General features: G+C 49.2%; 1 protein-coding gene across 1 annotated transcript; it reads right to left on the bottom strand.

Moving 5' to 3' along the window:
* Window positions 1-10,165: 10,165 nt before the first annotated feature.
* Ccdc182 (coiled-coil domain containing 182) lies at window positions 10,166-13,278 on the bottom strand. Its single transcript, XM_052756950.1, has one exon. The coding sequence runs from the start codon at window positions 12,280-12,282 to the stop codon at window positions 11,821-11,823; it is 462 nt and encodes a 153-aa protein (XP_052612910.1). The 5' UTR covers window positions 12,283-13,278; the 3' UTR covers window positions 10,166-11,820.
* Between the last annotated feature and the right edge of the window lie 1,155 nt (window positions 13,279-14,433).

Genomic DNA, 14,433 nt, shown 5'->3' on the forward strand with positions numbered 1-14,433 from the left:
CGGACTGTGACTGCCAGTTTGGAGTGGACACAAAACTACACCACCGGCCAGGCGCCACCCAACAGCTCAGACTGATAAGTAACTTATTCCTCGGAGTCAAAAAGAACTCACCTTGTAACTTTACTGGGCTGAGTCTGTAGGGGGCACATGAACATATTAAAAAGACAGCAGGGAAACCTGGCCCAAGGACTCCTCAGACACACCAGACCTGGGATCCACAAATGGTCGGACACCTAACGCTGATGGCATGGCACCCGCCAGCTTATTATCGGATACCTGGTGTGTGTGTGTGTGTGTGTGTGTGTGTGTGTGTGTGTGTGTGTGTGTAGGACTAACAGGCAGAGGACTCCCCAACTGTCCCTGGGGCGTCAGCCCCCTGCGGTCTCTTGGGGCAGCCGTTGACTGTCTACCCATCCACCCGTTCACCTATCGAGACCCGCTCTGCGGTTTCCCTCTCACTCTGGACCCAGCTCAGCCTTTCCCCTCACAGCTGCACCATCCCCACCCCTGACTCCAGCAGCCCCAGGAGCTGTTCCTGGCACCAGTCTGGTTCGTTATCTCGTCAGTTCTGACCTCCTCGGCCCACTGCCGAGCTCGGCTGCCTCCTCTTTCAGCCTGTGTTCATGCTGCAATCTGCACATATGTGTAACTGCAGATAGACGTCACGTGTGGTGTGTGGAATGAGAGCTAACATTAATTAATCAATTAAGACTGGAGTCAGAGAGCCCGCGTTCACCTCGGCCAGATTAGACAGCAAGTTGCTGCCGTCAAAACTGCGGCACCTGGTGAATTTATTGTTACTCAATAAATTCTGACATTGCAGAGAGACATAAATGTGTGTGTCTGTGTTCCCAACATAGCACATTCGTGACAGTTGCCCAGACCACTCTCAAATTCCTGGGCTCAAGGAATCCTCCTGCCTCAGCTTCTGAGTAGCCGGGATCATGGATACATGCCACCATGCACAGTCACAATTAATCATGTTAAACTGAACAACTGAATGGCATTTGGTACATGCACAGTATTGTAAAATCAGTACCTATATCCAGCTCCCACATACTTAATTATTCCCAAATAAAGTCACAGTTAGAAGTTACTCCTTGTCGGGCGGTGGTGGCGCACGCCTTTAATCCCAGCACTGGGGAGGCAGAGGCAGGTGGATCTCTGTGAGTTCGAGGCCAGCCTGGTCTACAAAGCGAGTTCCAGGAAAGGCACAAAGCTACACAGAGAAACCCTATCTCCAAAAACAAAAAAAAAAAAAAAAAAAAAAAAAAAAACAAGATATAAGAGAAAAAAATTACTCCTCATTTTTCCTTCACACCTGCCAGCCCCTGGCAGTCAACAACCATGTGTTTTCTGACCACTAGCTCTGGACATTTCATATCAACGGAATGTGTGACCTTTATGGATAGCTTCTTGACATTGTTTGCAAAGGTGTGTGTACATGTGCATGCTACATCACCAAAGATATACTATGTATCTATCTTCATTCTTTTTTATGGCTGAATAAGAGTCCTTGGTATGTGTGCCACGGCTGATTTCTCCGCTATCAGCGGATGGACATCTGGGACACTCTACTTGAATTGGGTGACTAGAGCAGATATATCATGCATGTGCAGTTGTCTGTATAAGTACCTATGTTCAATTCCTTTGGATCAACTCCCCAAAAGAAGGGAGAATTGCTGGACCATGTAAGAATCCTATGCTTAACTTGTTTGAAGAGGCCTGATTCCTGTTGTTTTTAAAAATGGCGAAAGTGAAATTACTTTGTAGGGCGGCTTAGAGAAAATGTATATAGAGTGTTCTTCGGGCACAACCTCAATGAATGGTTTATGTAACTTTCCTTTTATTCTTTAATTCAATAACCATTTATTGAGCCCAGGATCAAAAATTATGGGAGATGCTATATAGATATATGGATATATAAGATATAAAATATCTATAAAACATATGTCTGTATTTTATAGACACATAAATATGTCCCCAGGGTCTCTTCCAGCCCGCACTTTCGAGGCTTACCTCCTTGCTCCTTGCCTGGTGTGTCCTTCACAAGCTGAAGACAAAAGACTCTCTCTTCCTCCCTCCCCTCACCAATTCCCCAAGTGGCTGCTGGCCTCACTGCTCCCACCTGAATCAGTTCAGACCACCTATTTCAGATCTGTCGGCTCTTATAAATGTAGCCACACACCCGCAAAGTGAGATAAAATGGCAATGTGATTAGTGTGTGTGTGTGAGCGCGAATGCTTATGTGTCCCTGTCTCATGCCTTCTGTAGAGATTAATACATCACAGCAAACACTTACAAAAGGAAGAATAAAAAAAAAATAAAGGGTCCGATTCTCCAGACATTCAATAACCAAATGTCACCCACATGGTAAGCAATAAAATAAAAATATATGCTTAGCAGAGGCAATATAAATATGATGTATATTTTGAAGTTGGATAAGGGAACGGTAGCATAAAAATAATACCCGATGGCAAATCCAGGAAAGAGGACTTTTCAAAGTGTAGCATTCCTTTGGGCTGCCATTTCTCTAATATCACAGTGTCTCCAACAGTAAACAGGTTGGTTGAACTCTGACAGAAGTACCTAGAATAATGGGGGCATGGGAATTCTCGCCGCTGGCGGCTCCAGTTGGACTTAGCCTCTCTCTCCCTCCACGTCTCCCCACACTCTCTGCAGACAGCCCAGGCCCAGTGGACTGATTCTGAACCCGACCTTGCCTGTCTCCACAAGCTCCTCCCCTCTCAAAACTTGTTCTAGGCCTCATGCCTTCTGGCCTCCACAGCCTGCCTCTGAAGGTAGGGGAACAAGTATTGTCCTTGTCATTTTATAGATCAGGAAGCAGAGGGCACAAAGTTGATCTTTAAACCTAGAACTATAAAGTCACTCACCCACCCCTTCACCTTAAAAGAAAAGTATCTTTTCTCCCGCCTTAGAAACTACCATTTTATTTTCTAAACCACCTCACCCAAAAAAAAAAAAAAAAAAAAAAAAAAAAGACAAATAAACATGAAAAGGATTTCCACACAAAAGTGATGGCCCAGTGGAGAGACGGTTCAGTGGTCAAGAGTGCTTCTGTGCAGACATAAGAACAGAGTTAAGATACTACTGCCGGGCTGGAGAGATGGCTCAGTGGTTAAGAGCATCGACTGCTCTTGCAGAGGTCCGGAGTTCAATTCCCAGCAACCACATGGTGGCTCACAACCACTTGCAATGAGATCTGGTGCCCTCTTCTGGCGTGCAGGGACACATGCAGGCATACTGTATACATAATAAATAAATAAATTAAAAAAAAAAGATACTACTACCACCCTGTAACAAGCAAGGTGTAGCCTCACATGCCTGGAAGTCCAGTGCTGCTGGTAGGAGTGTGGCTGGGCTTGTTGGCCGCCAGAAGTCCAGTGCTGCTGGTAGGAGTGTGGCTGGGCTTGTTGGCCACCAGCCTAGCTGGGAAGCATAAACTGCAGGTTCAGAAAGAGACTGCCTCCTCAAAGGATTAAGGTGGAGAGAGATTAGGAGGATACCAGCTGCTCTCCTGTGGCTTCCATGCACACATGTGCATACACACACACACACACACACATACACACACACACACACACACACACACACACACACACACACACACACACATTCAATAATCCTCTATAGTTCAGCATAAACTTGGATTCCCAGTTAATGTTAGTTCAGGAAATAGAAACCCCCTTTTTTGGGCATCAATCAAAATATAATCAGAAAAGTAAACCCAAGGATACATCATAAATATCAGAGTATATTTTTAAAATTAAATGTTGTTTCTTTTGTTTCATTTCTTTGTTTTGAGACAAGGATTCACACTAGAGCCCACATAGTCCTGGACTTCATGGTGTAGCCTAGGCTAGCCTAAAATATTCAGTGATCCTCTGGTGCCACCATCCTGCAAGGTGGGATTTCAAAGAGTCATCACATCATTTGTGTGTTTCTTTCTTTCTTTTTTAAAATGTTTTTTTAGATGTATTTATTTTACGTGTATGAATGTGTTGCCTGTATGTATGTTCGCCACATGTGTGCCTGGTGCCTACAGAGATCAGAAGAGGGCATCAGAGTCCCTGAAACTGGAGTTCCAGATGGTTGTGAGCCACCAGGTGGGTGCTGGGAACTGAACCCCGAGTCCTCTGCAAGAGCATCAGGTGCTCTTAACCACTGAGCCATTTCCAGGTCTGCAGTTTATGTGTTTATTTAAAAATATCTTTTCTAAGTCTTCGTTACTAGTTTTATACAGAAAATAAAAGTCCCAAATTCTTGGGTGTTTTACCTATGTCCAAATGAGAGCCCTAGACTTGGGAGGCACATTGTTCATGTGGGAGAAAGGGCCCAGTTCCACGGCTCCAAGCAAGTCACTTGACTTCTCTGGTGTTCAGTTTCCCAGGATGGATAGCAGGGAACTAGATGATCTCTAAGCTGTTTTTCAGTTCTCAAATGTCATAATTTTATCTCTAGAACAAAATGGTCAATGTCCCTCAGGGAAAACCCTTAAGCAAGAGGTTCTTCATGGCGCCTCCGCCTCTATCACATTCCTGTAAGAAAACGATCAGTAGAAGAAGAAGAAGAGAGACAGACAGCTAAACATCAGCCCTCTATCAGTCATGAGCTTAGTATGTAGCCTTGTGCTTTAGCCTCTGCTCAATTAAAAAAAAATGAATTTAGTGAGGATGAAAAATAAATGTCACACCAAGTGCCACCCTCATCAGTAGATGGTGGGTGCCTGGAGATGAACCCGCATTTAGTTTAGGAGGAGAGCATGCTGGGATCGATTAGTGATGTCTTCCACAGGCGTGGTGTGGTTGCAGGCAGCTGGACGGAATCAGCCATCCCCGGAGTGACCACTCGCTGGGCGCTGACTCCACAGTCCTCCTCCGAGAGTTCAGTAAAGGAAAAAGGGGGTTCAGAGTCACGGATGACAGGGAGCAGAACTCTGTTTGTTCAACTGTTTCTATACCGTGCATGGCTGGGGTTTGAATAATCTGTCCCCGGACGCTACTGTATTTCAGAAATTGCTACCTAAGGCAAATTCTCCGCTTTTAAACTCATTTCCTGAGTCAGTCTTTTTAAGTCCCACATTAAATATTGATCTGCCCTGGAGAGATCTAACTTATTTAGTGGAGACGTGGTTGACTCCCCAGAACTGTCAAACTCAGAACTGGGGCCATACCCCTCCTGAAGCAATAACCACCTGGGATGGTGACAGACAAGAGCACCACAGCCAATGTCTCTCACTCCAAGTCTCAAGGACAAGCCCTGTTCCTCGTCTCAAATAGACAGATGTCTCCTTGTACAAGCTCCTCTGAGGACCTTTCCCAGGAGATAGGGTCTGTTTACCAAGGTGGCCACTCTGTGCAGGTCACACTGTTCATCTGATGGCCTGTGAGGATGAACCCCAGAGACCCTTCTGCCTGCTCCCAGTGTGCCACCTCTGGGGCTGTTGCTTCCACGCTCTGACCATCACACTCTCTAACTCTTCCTTGAGCCAACATTCTGGCCCAGTAACATGGAACTAGTTCTCATCCGCAGCCCTGGTGAGCTTGGCTGTGATGGTTGATTGACAGCAGGCTGGCTGGCTCTTAAAGAAACCCTTCTGCTGCATTTGCTGGTGTGACTCTAGCAAGGAAAAGGAGAAAAGGACCAGGACAGAGACAGACACACTCAACCTTCTGAGTGTGTCTACCCGCTGAGGAAAAGGTTCCCATGTTCCCCTCCAGCCAGTCCAGCACATGGGGTGGGCTGGAAAATCCAGGGTCCCACATGACCTTTCTCTTGCTGTGGCCCATCTACCTCCCCATACAGAATCACATACTTCTATTTCCTGCACTCTGGGCCATCCAGTCATTGCTGGGGCACAGCCAAGAAGAGTCCCCAAGACAGCAGATACAGACTATCTTCCTGGGTGGGCAAATCAACTGTACTTATAAGTTTTAGTTAACTTTCTTGCCATACCTACATTCTATGTTACTTTACCCAGTGAGCCTAGAAAGACGCATCCTTATCCTGGGAAGGGAAATAAGGAAGTTGAGGCTCTGAGGCTGTAGCCACCAACCATGGGGCTGGGGGGAGGGGGAGGAGACTGCTTCAAATGAAAGAAATTTAAAATTCACTTCCTAAATCTATCATGTTCCAAATGCTCAGGAGCCACAAATGGCTTGTGGCGACCATGTTGACAGCACAGAATCACAGAGCCCTTGATGTCACCGTGGAGGGTTCCATGGGGCGATGCACTGAGGGCCCCAGGCTGGGTAGGAACTGAGTAGCAGTCAGTGTTTAAGCTCAGACAGCTTGTCTATCCTGACCCTCTCTGCTGTGGAATCGAAGGAAGAGGTGAGATGGAGAGCGCCAGAGCACACTCCTTCAGTGATGCCTTCTGAAGACACAAGGCAGGACTCCTGAGAAGCATGAGACCTTCTGATGGTCACCTGCTTCACTGACTGCTGCTGTCCACATCGTGGGTCACCCAGTCGTGATGCTGTCATATCACCTGGGCAGAGACTCTTCCAGGCTGGAAGGGAGACCTGGGGATTATCTCCTCTTGACATTTCTGTCCCCTGTGTTCCTGGAGACGGGGACTCAGGCACGTGCTTGGACAATGAATGCCTTAGAACGCCTCCAAGTCCCTGAGATTTCTTGGAAGTGGTGGCGGTCACTCAAGGTAATTAATTGATTTACAAAAATTGTTGTGTGTTTCTTGCTTTTGAGACAGAGTCTCACTATGTATCCCAAGTTGTCTACAAGCAGGCCAGGTAGTGTAGGCCGGCATTGAACCCTCACTGTTCCTCTCAACTCAGCTTCCTGAATTTCTGGGAAACAAGCATGGACCATCATATCCAGTTTATGGGGTGCCGGTGATTGAACCCAAGGCTCCACGCATGTTTCATGGCTCCATGTCTTTCCCTTGATTTCCAGCCATTGTACCATTCACCGCAGCCTCCAGATGCTGCAGATGGAGACCCTAGGGTCCCAGAGAGGGCTCCCTTAACCAGTGAGGGTTTCACTTGATGAAGTGATGTTTGAAGTGTCTGCAGCCTCTGGCTTCTGGGGATGCTTGGAAAGGCAGACAGAGTAGCATGGCTTGTAGGACGCCTTTGAGGACTCTGCTATTGGCAAGAAGAAAATCTTCTATTATTTTGTCTCCTATATCCCCAGAACCTCAGAGAGTGAGAGGTAGGGCAGCATTGCTCACAGCCAGGAGGAAAACTGGAGTGAGAGGAGGAGGAAGCTGTCTCTTTAAAAACCAAAACCAAAAAACAAAAACAAAAACAAAAAAAACCCCATAAGGTCTGTGCAGCCCAGGCTAGCCTTGACTTCCCTATGTACCTGAGGATGACCTTGAACTCTCCAGTGCTGGCATTACAGGGATGCACCACTATTCCATTTGTATGGTGCTGGAGAGCAAACCCAGGGCTTCATGCATGCTAGCCAAATACTCCACCAACTGGACTGCATCCCCAGTCTCAAGCTATCACTTCTGGGCTCCTTCATCTCCCAGGGGTCCTCTCTATCCTCCAGGACCAGGTCTCATTTATGAAGTGTGACTTAATCAGGAGCCCTAGGCATTCCCGGAGCTCCAAAGTTACAATTGAGAAGGCCTCGTTCTGAATACCCTGAGCTGTGAGGAAACGCTTAGAGCGGGGTAAGGAAATGAAGAGAAGCGAGGCTTTCCTACGGCAGGACAAACAGCGCGGCCTCAGCTGCTCCAAACTGCACAGAGGGTCACCAGCCAGCCAGCACAAGCCACTAACACCCTGCTTCCTGCTCTGCCCTCCTGGGACTCATCCCACCCCCAGCCTCACCTGGATCCTCCCAAGCTCTTCCACATCAGATGCAAGGTGACCAACTGCCCCTGTCTGCTCAGCACCCAGGGGGCTCTTAGCATGTGGGATTTGCAGCTTCAAAATGGAACAGTCCCGATTAAATGAGGACAACTAGGTCACCCTGGATGGTGATGACATCTCTGATGAGCGTCTACCTGTTTTAGGACTAAGGGGTTGCCCTGTTTCCCTAGCATCCTGTGACTTCCAGGGTGATACCTAGGCATGAGGCAGATAAGGCTGGAGCAAGTCTGAGTGCCCATGGCACCAAGGTGTGCCTCTGCATCCATTCCAGTTCCCAGACTTTGATTTCCCCTCCTCTCAGCCATGGGACAGCACCCACACTGCACACCCCTTCCCCAAGCTCCGCTCTGTCACTAGAGACTCCGAGACACGTTACGTAACTTCTCTGTACCTCAGTTTCCTCATCTGCCGTGGGACTAGTGGTGCCTAGTTCACACCGTCGTCACAACAGGTGCATCACTGACTCTGGGTCACACTCTCAGGTTCTAGGATACACTAGAAGAACTTGAAAAGTTAAGTAAAGCTGCCCAGGCTGGTGGTTACTGCTTAGCACTGTGGAAGAACAGTTCAAACCCAGCAAAGACCCCGAAGACTGAGTCCGGGAAAGGCCTCGAGGCTTCCAGCTGGACTCTCGGCACGTTTGTGTGCATGATGCTTAATTTTCTCAGCAACGATGTGTGGCAGCATAGGTCAAGTCGTGCGGAGCAGCTCAGCTCCTCTGAGTATTAGTGTCCAGGTTTTTTATTGGTGGCTTATCTCTTAGGCAGAAAGCAGCGGCTGACCTTAGTTCCGCAGTCTGCAGCTCCCCTAGGGGTCAAACCGATACAGCATGATACAGGGTCCTGACCATAAACCACACTGTTAGCTAGCATAAACCATCTGGTGAGGATGGAGGAGGCCCCAGGGAGGAAGCAGTTAGTCCGTCAGTCAGGCTATTGCAAGGGCCCCGAGGCTCGTGGCCCAGAATCTTTTCAATGCAAACGTTTTTTTTTTTTCAAAAATGGCCTCATCCCAGATCAGCTGAGGCAACCCTTTAGAGCCCAGAAGTGTAATAACACCCAACATAGTTTCTGTTTCTTATCCGGGGATGGAGTCTGCTTCACGAAATCACCTGTATGTCGTCATGACTGCTACCGTACAGGATTAGATGCTTTCACCTGAACCTCTTCCTCATTGCTTATGTACTGGCCTCTTTCAGGATGGAAGGATATGTACTCAGATAACATCCTTGGCCTCTCTCTTTTCTCCCACCCAGAGAAAGGGGAGGACGTCCAGCCTAGTGAGTTTGGAGAACTGCTCACCCAGCTCACGCCACTTCCAGTCTCCCAAGCTTTCTCTGCTCACACCTCATTCCACACGTCCATAGATGCAGCCCTTTGGGGGACCCCCGGCTGTCCACCACCACCTGCGCTGTTCCTGGAGGTGACACCAGGTTTAGGGACAAGGTTCCAACTAGATGTGGCTGACAGATCCTAAACCACAATCTCAAGCAAGTTATCAGCTATCAAGGTGACATCTTGTCTCCATGAGCCTGTTTTCTGCGTTTCTCCTCAACTGGAGCTTAACCTGAGCAGGAAAAAGAGAGGTGACCCCCATTAGGCCCCTCAAGACCCCGAATGCACAGTCTTTCCAATGCTTGCAAAATCATGATTGGGCCTTTCCTAAAAATGTCCCTGCCAGGGTCCCCAGGTCCTTCTTTCTTGTCCCCTCCCCGGGATCTTCTGGTCTCTCCCACGCTCTGGTCATGCTTCCAGCTGTCTAGGACCCTCGAAATGTCAAGGTGTCAGATCAAAACTAAACATCGGTGGCTGCAGATGTGGTCTTGTTGCCACCAAGCGCCTAACTTCTTCTCAGAACACCACACACATCTTGAGTGCCTTTAGATCCTGTTTCCTCTACACAGGGCAGACCTCCGTTACCAGTCAAGCTCTTCTCCCATGCTACATTTGAAAACTGTGTATGTGTGCGTGCGTGTGCGTGTGCGTGTGTGTGTGTGTGTGTGTGTGTGTGTGTGTGTTCTCCCTCTGTCTTTCTTCAACTGTCTCTGCCTCTGTCTTTCTCCTGTCTCTCCCTATCTCTCCTCTCTCTTTCTCCTGTCTCTCTCCTCTCTGTCTCTCCTCTCTCAGTCTGTCTCTGTCTCTGTCTGTCTGTCTCTTTTCTCTCTGTGTCTCTCTTCTCCATCTCTGTGTCTGTCTCTCTCCTCTTCAACTGTCTGTCTCTGTCTCTCTCTCTCTGTCTCTCTGTCTCTCTCTCTTTCTCTGTCTCTCTCTCTGTTTCTGTCTATCTGTCTCCGGGATTTAGTGGTCTAAGAATCCCCCCCAGGAAACACTCCCCTCTCCCAGCGTTACCCTCAGCAGTTTCGGTACTTTGTCTCACCCACACTATACATCCATAAAGCTTTCCAAAACACTCCAGGACGGTTAAGAGCACAGAATAAAAGAGCTAGATGGTCCTAGGTTCAAATCCCAAGCCAGCAAGCTTTGATCTTGGGCAATTTATTGGGCTTGAGTCTTGGTTCCCTCATAATGCTGAAGTGAAGTGTGTCACGGTGTGCACTGTGGCTGATGACTCTGGGCTCTTCCGTGGTTATCAATATTACTGTCGCTAATCGCTGCTTCAGCTAAACTGGAGCAGAAGCTGCCTAGAGTTAGAGCAGAGACACAGCCCTTCTGGGTGGGTGGTTGACGGATGGATATTGTGCTTAACCATGGGTCACAAGGTCCTTTGGTGAAGGCCAACTTGAGGGGATCCAAATATTTGCATATTATTTGAGAGAGTCTGTAAATAAAAGAAGGGGATGGGTGAGGCCACATTAAGTCAGAGGGTTCTGAGCCTGGCTACAAGCTCTGGACTAGAGAGACCTCCAGGTCCTCAGGCTGATGTATGGCAGCATTTGGGAGGGACCAGCGAAAGAATATACGCGTCAGTGAAATGGGCTGATGATAAACACAAGTCACAGTGACTGCTAACGGCTCCCGTCACACACGTTGTTCCAGGACCCCAGAAGGGACTAGCCCAAAAACAGTCTGGTTGGTTCAGGGGTTTGTGAGGCCGAACGATGTTAAATGGGCGTGAGTGGCCTGGACTGGGAGCGCTAGTCATCCATTAACGTGGAGAAAACAGAGGACAGCGCTCTGCTTCTTGTGGCCAGTTTACCGTATGAAAACAGCTCTGTCCTGCCTTCAGGAGATGCCTGTGGGAGCAGAGGATGGGGGGGTACATTGTCTCATCGATGACGGCACACCCTAGCGACTCCTGCTCCATGAGTCACATGCAGGTGTCACTTTCACTGTTTTCTTGTGCCGTCTCCCAGGTGTCACCTGGAGATCAGTGTGTTCTCCCGGCCGGCCGAGCCCTAACAAGGCCCACCACAAGCAGCAACCAGTCTACAGACGAAACCGAGAGGAAGCCGAGCTCTACAAAAGCAGGAAGGGAAAGAGACAGACGACAGCCCAGCGACACCAGCAGACTGAAAAACCAAGCAGTGAGGGCAGGAATCACACAGTGCAGCCATCTGAGGCCATTTCAGGACGTGGGCCATCCCCCTCACGGTGTAGACCCCACGTTGACCCGCGCCAGTAAAACCGATGGTTAAGTGATGAATCACGAAAGCCTGGAGTCATTAAAAGAAAGGTAAATCTGTTCAACACAACCAGTTTCAAGAATATGCAGGAGAAAGGGCTACACATCCAAGCAACTGTACCATTACAAACAGGAAGCAGTTGGAGTGAAGGTTACAGGTCCTTCCTTGAGGGAGCTGGATAAATGGAACTTCACCCAAAAAAACTTATTTTTTTCCTTTTTTTTTTTTTTTTGTCTCTGTGTGGTGGTAGCAGGAAAGCAATAAAAATGGGGAGAGGGAATAAATGGGGACTTAGCGTTTGTCCTTCCATTAAAAAAAAAAAAACACAATCGTCCAGTTGCCCGCCAGCCCAGGCGCATGCGCGCGGGCCCTTCAGTCGTCCTGGCTCTTCCTGGTGACTCGCAGCGGGTCGTGGCTCCTGGCCAGCATGTTCTCCAGCCGCTGGCAGTGTTCCCGAAGCTGCTTCTCCCGGGGCAGGAGGAAGGTGAGCACCTTGTTGCGAACGATGCCCCGGTCCTCCTCCTCCCTCAGCCGCTGCTTCACGCGAGCGGCCTGCTCCTCCTGCTGGGCCAGGACGCCGTTCATCTCGCAGAAGGCGTCCTCCAGGTAGCTGATGGCCTTCAGAGCCTCCTTCTTGAAGTCCTCCAGCTCCCTTTGCACCGCGGCCACTTTCTGCTGCAGGATCTCCAAGTCGGCTGGTAGAGGGAGGCAGGAGGACCATGAGTGAGACAGGGAAAGGTCCCCAGACTGGAGCCCACTCTCCACCATCTTCCTGCCCTGTAAGGTATTCACCTTCATAAGGATGGACCCTGCCTGAAAGAGGGCTTCCATCATCTCCTCCTACAGAGAGGAAGCCAAGAAACCAACTGCGTCAGTTATTTGGGGGCTAGAGGCACTGTCATTTGGAGTGGATAGACCCATCTCATTGTGACATCAAGGCCCGTCAGCCAATCAGAAGGAAAGCTCCAGTTCACTACTTTGCATACTGCAGCTTCCTTGGCTGAGAACTTAACAACTGTGCTTGCTTCCCAAGTCTCCTGAGCCGAGGCTTCTCATTAATTCAGAACCGGAGTCCAAGCGTTCCTTTAACCCCCAAGGACAAGCTAAATCCCAGAGAGTGGAAAACACTGGCCAAGACAAGGTAGGCCAGGTCAGGTTCACAGACTGCCGAGACTGAGCAGCTTCCCACCCCACAAGGAGCACGGACCGTGTTACGGCCTGGTATCTGGGCTTCCTTCAGCCTCACCAGTGAGACAGGGTCCTCATAAGAGATGATGGCCGATTCACAGCTCTAAGATGCTAAAGGAGTATTCTAATCCCGAATCCATATCCTTCAACGATGCCAGAAGGGTTAGATGATCTTCTTGTTGGGATAAATGTGCTTGCTTTTGAAGTGGGGTCCACAGAAATACCCGACGGATAAAAATGAGCCGTTCATATTTATTCAGTAAAAACTTGCTGAGTGCTCACTGGGTTCTGGAACTAGGGGACGAGTGTGAGTAAGTACATGTTCCTCAGCATATCTGGATGGTGGCAGATAAGAAAGGGGAAAAAATGTGGATGGGTAAATCTTGTGTTTTTGCCTGGTTACTATAGTTTCTAACCACATTTGGCTCACAAACCTCTGCCTTTGCAGATTGCAATCTCTTGCCCAGACCTCCCTCCAGGGCTCCAAACATAAACATCTCCCCAAGGACCAGCCTCGAAGCCAATCCTTCTAGTGCTAGACAAATGACCTCTTTACCCAAGCTGGTTCCGGCTCTGCTGTCCTACGAGGGACCCTAACTGGGGCAGCAGCCATGACAGCATCTGGTGCCATGGTTTGGATGTCTGTCCCCTTCCCAATTCGTTTTGAAACTCTGTCATCCTCTCAGTGTTGAGAAGTGGTGGTGGGGGGGGGCTTTAGGAAGCAGCGTGTAGTAGATGGATATTGCCATCTCCAGAGTGGGTCCCTTATCGAAGTCTCTGCTTGCCCCCTTCCTGTGTCTTCTGCCATCTTTGCCTCTCTGCCGTGGGTACCTTCCACACGGGGCGGTACAGCATGAAGGTCCTCACCAGACACCAGCACCTTGGTCCTGGACTTCTCTGTTTCTGGAATTATGCTATTCTAAGGAAATAAATTCTTTTGTCGTCATCTTGTAGATTTCGCCGCCTCTGATATTTTATTTTGTCACTGCAGAACAACACAGAGGGAGCCCCCTGGAATCAGCTCGACTCCTTCACATCCAAGCGACCTCAGAGGCCGTCAGGTCTCTCGTCTCTGGGCACCCTCTCGTCCACCCTCCTGCACCGTGGGCCCGGCCTCACCACTTGGAAGCCATGTCTTGGCATTAGGTGGACACCTTTCCCCTTTGGGCCTGTTTCCTTCCTGGAGTCTCTGAGAGCCGTGGCCTACAGCTCTCTGGGAGAGAGAAATAAATCTCTGACGGGCAGATGCTGCCAATTTCCATAGTGTAAATACTCCCAGCATGGATAATTTTCAAGCTACCAACTTGCTGTCTCCGGGAAGTGAAGCACCAAATGAGCCCTCCTGAGCCGGGATAAGCCGACTCCAGCACCAGCAGGGCCCACGGTGAGGGCTGCTGCCTTCTCTGAGATGCAGATAGACTGTCTAATGGCCTGCATAGTCATCAGAGAGGGCCTATTGCAGGGACAGGCGCAGCTAAGTGAAAGTGGGACTTTGAATTGCAAGAAACTCCAATTACTGAGAAGGAACGTTGAATGGAACGAGTAACTAGGAGTCAGGGAAGCCAGAGTCGGGAGCCGCTCTGTGGTCCCGGATCAGTCATCCCCCGTCTCTGAGCCTGCTCCCCCAGTTGTGATGGGAGAGGTGGGAGAAGGTTTCTCTGCAGACTCCGGTGTTCAACGCCCCCCCCCCCCCCAATAGCCTTCCTTAGCCTCCCTCCCCTCTTTCCGTCACTTACGACTGTTACCTGGTTCTTCCAGGACCCTTAGGCACAGTAAACCCCAGCAAACAGCAATCAT

The sequence above is a fragment of the Peromyscus californicus genome, unplaced genomic scaffold, assembly GCF_007827085.1.
Source record: "Peromyscus californicus insignis strain IS unplaced genomic scaffold, ASM782708v3 Scaffold_3__1_contigs__length_106647218, whole genome shotgun sequence".
Classification (NCBI taxonomy): Eukaryota; Metazoa; Chordata; class Mammalia; order Rodentia; family Cricetidae; genus Peromyscus; species Peromyscus californicus.